This window comes from Macrobrachium nipponense, chromosome 30 (assembly GCF_015104395.2).
Source record: "Macrobrachium nipponense isolate FS-2020 chromosome 30, ASM1510439v2, whole genome shotgun sequence".
In the NCBI taxonomy this organism is placed as follows: domain Eukaryota; kingdom Metazoa; phylum Arthropoda; class Malacostraca; order Decapoda; family Palaemonidae; genus Macrobrachium; species Macrobrachium nipponense.
In genome coordinates this window covers 54,836,571-54,841,987 of record NC_087218.1, presented here as the reverse complement: position 1 = coordinate 54,841,987, position 5,417 = coordinate 54,836,571, and the positions used below count along the sequence as shown (strand labels likewise).

At 34.7% G+C, this 5,417-nt stretch overlaps 1 protein-coding gene across 1 annotated transcript; it reads right to left on the bottom strand.

Annotated features, from left to right (window-relative positions):
- Positions 1-1,815: 1,815 nt before the first annotated feature.
- On the bottom strand, positions 1,816-3,826 carry LOC135202163 (uncharacterized). Its single transcript, XM_064231417.1, has one exon. The coding sequence runs from the start codon at positions 3,694-3,696 to the stop codon at positions 1,816-1,818; it is 1,881 nt and encodes a 626-aa protein (XP_064087487.1). The 5' UTR covers positions 3,697-3,826.
- Positions 3,827-5,417: the final 1,591 nt, after the last annotated feature.

Sequence of the window (5,417 nt, the reverse complement as noted above, 5' to 3'; positions counted from 1 at the left end):
GACTCAGGTGCTTGGTATATCAGGGGTTGCCGGATGGTAAGTTACCAAGTCTTTATTTGTAATTTAATTAATTCCCTTTATGAAATAACTCATAAATTGAGAGAAAATAAAATATAGAAGGATATATTTTCATATTAAATTTAAATAAAATAAAATTGGTAAACTCAAACTAATCAACTATAAAACAATCTATATACAATCAACTACATGCCAACATTCCCGCCTATCAACCGTGAATCAGCAATCCTCGGACCCCAAATAACAGCGCGACCTTCGAATTGCATTCGGGATGAGGCCATCATGAGGGATCTAAATCCTACAAGTCCTATTTTATCGATTCAAAACCGCGATAGGATCACTGCCGTTGTCTGTAACAAGGTCTGTAGAATACCTTCTATAAACCTTGGCCTGTATGACGGGAATAATTACTTCGCTATCATTTTGATTATTTGATAGACTTAATACGCAAAGTACTAAATACGTGTTAGGTAACTTTTATATAACCCTGCAGGATTGTCAGCGTAGGATAATGTCTTCCGAAGGATTAATGATCGATATTAATATCTTATATAGTGATGACTAAATTTTTATTGTAATTTCTGTATAGAAGTTTTTCGTTACAGTTAAACATAAGTAAATAATTATAATACAACCAATAGTTCCCCCAAAACACTTGTCAATTATCTATTCACTTTAATGGAAATGCATATATATATATATATATTGTGACGAAAAAGATGGACTTATAGTGGACTGTATTATATGCTTAACGTTGTTACTTGGTCAAAAACAGCTAAAAGCCTTACGTAACAACTCCACAAAACTCCCTTTGCGGTTTCTAAATTACGGGGAGATATCTCTCAACCCAATTCATTATTAACGAGGATAACACACCAATATCATTAATGAATAGTAGCACAATTAAGTACTTTCACTTCCTGAGCAGTCCTTGTAGACATGAACTCAGATCATAAATCGCTACACGAGATACGACGAGAGGTACGCGCCTCTCTCTCTCTCTAAATGTTGCGAGTACTCACGGGTTGATTTTCAGACCTTAGAGGACTGCTGTGTTATCTCGTTTCTAAAAGTTATTTGCATAACCTTAAAGTATGAACACAATAAAGGTTTATCAGATCAATTTATATTCACCATCCACAAAACTGAAACATAGGAAAATGAAATAAAATCGAAGGATATTGAAACGCATTTGATAAATGTAAAGTTAAAATTAATTTAATAACTAAAAGTTAAACATATCAAAGAGTAATAACATATAAGTGACAAATGAAATTAATCACTCAAGTGGAATTGTAAATCAATGGCACTCAAATGAAACAAATTACGACAAAATTAAAAGAATCAGGGCAATCGCCCTTTCTAAATCCACACACACATCACTACACAACACTAGATAACAGGTCACCTCAAATCAGGGCTGCCAGATTTTTTTTACCAACTTATCGTACGGACGATTCAAAATTATCGTTTTTCCACCAAAATTATCGTAAAATATATCGTATGCATGTGAATAATTATCGTATCTTTTATCACCACATTATGCTCTACAGTAATCAACAACATTTCTTGGTATCAAAATAAATACATTTAAAGCTTTTATACATTTATTATGATGAGGCGAAAATAGTATTAATAAAACTTCTGTTCTCATTATATAAAAATAAACAATGTGGTATTCTACAGACAATAAACATATGAAACTGAAACCCTACATCATACAATGTACATAGCAAAACAATAAACCGAAATTAAAGATATATTTTTTTACTAAAATTAACGAAAGGGCTCTTTACTTTACGCTACGTTGTCATACAGCTGTGAACTGTTTTTTAAACGCCTAAGCATGTCTTTGGATGGCGTAAACATGACACAGGACTCCTGGCTTTTGATACATTCAGAGGCCAACAAAGCACCATTAACAGTTTGTGTGTTTAAACTGTTTCTTGTTTTTGTCTTAAAAAGGTTGATCTTACTGAACACTCTCTCGCATTCAGCATTCGAGTGGGGAAGACTTACCGCACACAGAGCAAAATTTGCCAGTTCCAAGAAGTTATCCCCACTCTGTAAAACTTTCACCCAGAATTTATCTACTGACAATATATCATCAATATGCAGTCTATCTTTGAGTGCTGGTAACATTCTCCATTGATCATCAATTTTCTGTATTAGTGAACAATTATCTGGTGACACAATTAAAGGAAGTTCAACTATGAGAGAGTATAAAGAGGGGGTTGATTTTCTAAAGGAATTAGACACAGCATTTTCAGGAGTTAAGCAACACAGCTTGGAGATCACACTGTCCTTAAAATCATACCTTTTCTTGATCTCCGCACATGCTATTACTAAGAAGTCCCTACAGCGTTTATAAAACTCATTCAAATTAGATTTATTTTCATTTGGATTTAGTTTGTCAAGTTCTTTACGTACCCCCAGTCCAAGATACAACTCACTATCCCTGAGGTATTTATCTTGCCTAAAAGGATCAACTGTCTCAAGATCTGTCTTTATGATGTACTCTCTTTCCATGAAAGAAAGTAGTAGCTCCCTATAAAGCATGCATAACTTTTCATGCAATACTGTGATTACTGTTTTATCCGACTGAAAATATGTATTGAAACTTGTGAATTTTGGCAAAATCCATTCAAGAAAGAGGTAATAGGACTTAATGAAGGGATTGTGAAGATCATGAAATATAAGCTCGGCTGATACCACCTTCTCAGAAAACCAAATATCTGTAAAATACATCTTAAGGGCTTCCCATTGCTCTAACAGACGAATAACAACTGCAACTAATGACAACCACCTAGTCTGGGAGGGGTGCAAAATCTTATGTGGTTTCAGGTTAAGAAATTCCTGAAACTGTACTAATTCACTCTGCCTCTTGCTGCTGCATTTAAAGTGATTAAAAATTTCTCTTGCCAAATCTTCGCATCTTCTGGGTAGTGCCTTACAGGCTTCACTTGCACAGAGATGTGCAGAATGGCAAACACATTTCATCACAAAAATTCCTGGACATTGTTCTCGAAAGCGACTTGCAACAGAGTTATGGGCCCCCATCATTACATTACACCCATCAGAACCAAATCCAATCATATTTATTGCAGGAATATCATACTGATTAAATGTTTTCATGAGTCCTTCAAACAAGTTTTTTCCTGTTGCACCTTCCTTAGTGTTCTCTGGGTCTTTGGAATTGTAAACATCATACAGTTCCCAAAACTTACATTTAACTGCTCCTGCATCTTTGTCATAAAACCGTACCACCACACATGATGATTTTATAGAACCCACATCAGTTGACTCATCGCAAAGTACACTGAACTTTGTGTCCTTTAAATTTTGTGCTAACTCTTCCTTAAAAGAAGAACCAATAACATTTTTTACAATTGCTGTTGCTTTCGTTCTTTTTAATTGCAGTTCTTTTGCAGTGTTTGGATCAGATAATATGTCTTTCAAAAGATCTGTCAGATGATCCATTACATTGAAAGCAATGTTGTGTTCCACAAGAAAAGCACTCAATTTAATTTCTGCTACAGAAACAGAATCAGATGACTTACTCTGTTTCTTCTGTAAAAATGATGAAACTGATGGCTGATTGACAGTTGCAGTTTCAAAAAAGGATTTATGCTTTTTACCTTTTGCATGGTTTTTGATGACAGTTAATTCTGCAACCATTACCACATTGCATACTGTACACTTAGCCTTAAAAGGATTTTCAGAGACCCCACGAAGCCATGCCTTGAAGTCTGGACTAGATTCCCATTCCTGTCTGTACCGCTGCTGACGATGTGAACTTGAACTCAAACTAATCTGAGAGAAAGATTTTATATATATAATTTATATATATATATATATATATATAATATATATATATATATCTATCTATATATATATATATATATATATATATATCTATATATATACGAAAACATAAGTTATGTTTTCCAAAACACTTATTCTTATTGTCATAATAGTCACGCTTAACCAAATTCTATACATTCCTTCAAATTGTTAAACAGCAGCAGCTTCAAACTCTGTTATAATTCATATAGCTAACCTTTTTCTTTTTTGATGGGGTTGCAAGATGCCTTTCCTCCTCGCTGTCCTGGGAATGATAGTGATCACTGTCACGGTCACCCATAATTGAATATTCGGTAATGACTATATCAGTCTCACTGTCTGCCACTTCGTTGAAATGGCCACATCAACAGCGAAGGAAGTTACTGATACTGACTGAACTATTTTATACAGCACAGCTTGTAGTTGAGTTGAAGCTGTTTGTTAATCATCTTAAAATGATCGCTTGGATGTTTACAATATCAGCATGATTGCCTCGTTCCACGGGAAGAGAGAGAGAGAGAGAGAGAGAGAGAGAGAGAGACTTAATGGTCTCATGTCCCTCTTAAAAAAGGTCAGCGATAAGGTGACCTCTCGGCCATCTGTAATTGAGTAGAGGGTGGTGGAAATACGCACGGTACCAATGCAATTAACCTACCGATCTCAATAATCTCAAAACACAATTATCTACATATCTTAAGGGAAATTGTTACTTTAAATTTTCATTATTTTCAATTGGAAACATTTAATCTTGAAAAAAATGCTTTTTAATCATCTGAAAATACACAAATGCCAGAATTATCGCATAAATTGTACGATAGTTGGATCTGGTATCGTACATCGTACCAGAGGCAGTTTAATCGTACATGTACGATAATGATGATGATTTGTTGAGCCAAGAAGCTGTCCGTTCCGTCCTGCTGCTCCTGCATTCATTCTGGTTTTGTTGGGGAAAAGAGACAAGTTATACAATTACCACGAATGCAGAACTGACTTACAAGGTTTTCATGAACATAAAAAACTTTACAATAATTATCAAGTTCGTTGTCAAAAATAAATTCCAAATAAAATAGTGTGCAACTTCAACATATTTATTAGATGTAGTGAATTAATTGGTGGTGTGTGTCAATACAATTTTGGGCGATATCATGCCCATACAGTGTACTACGCACATACGCATACACACTCCTAGAGGGGCATGCTAAGGAGCGTTCAGAGGGGCGAACTACTACCCTTCCTTTCCCGTCCCGATCTTTTGACCTCTCCTAATGGCTTCTCTGGCGAGAGGCACAAACAAGACCCAATGACACAAACTCTTACCATACGTAATATGCGCAATGCATTCACAAGAACATTTCATATATATATATATATATATATATATATATAGATATATATATCTATATATATATATAGATATATATATATATATGGACTGGTAAAGGTGTTCTGTAACAACAGAATTCCATCTAATAAAAGGAGCCCATAAAAACACCAAAATGTAGAGAGAAAAGTACTATATTTCAGAGACTGCTGTCTCTCTCTTCAGGTATATGAAT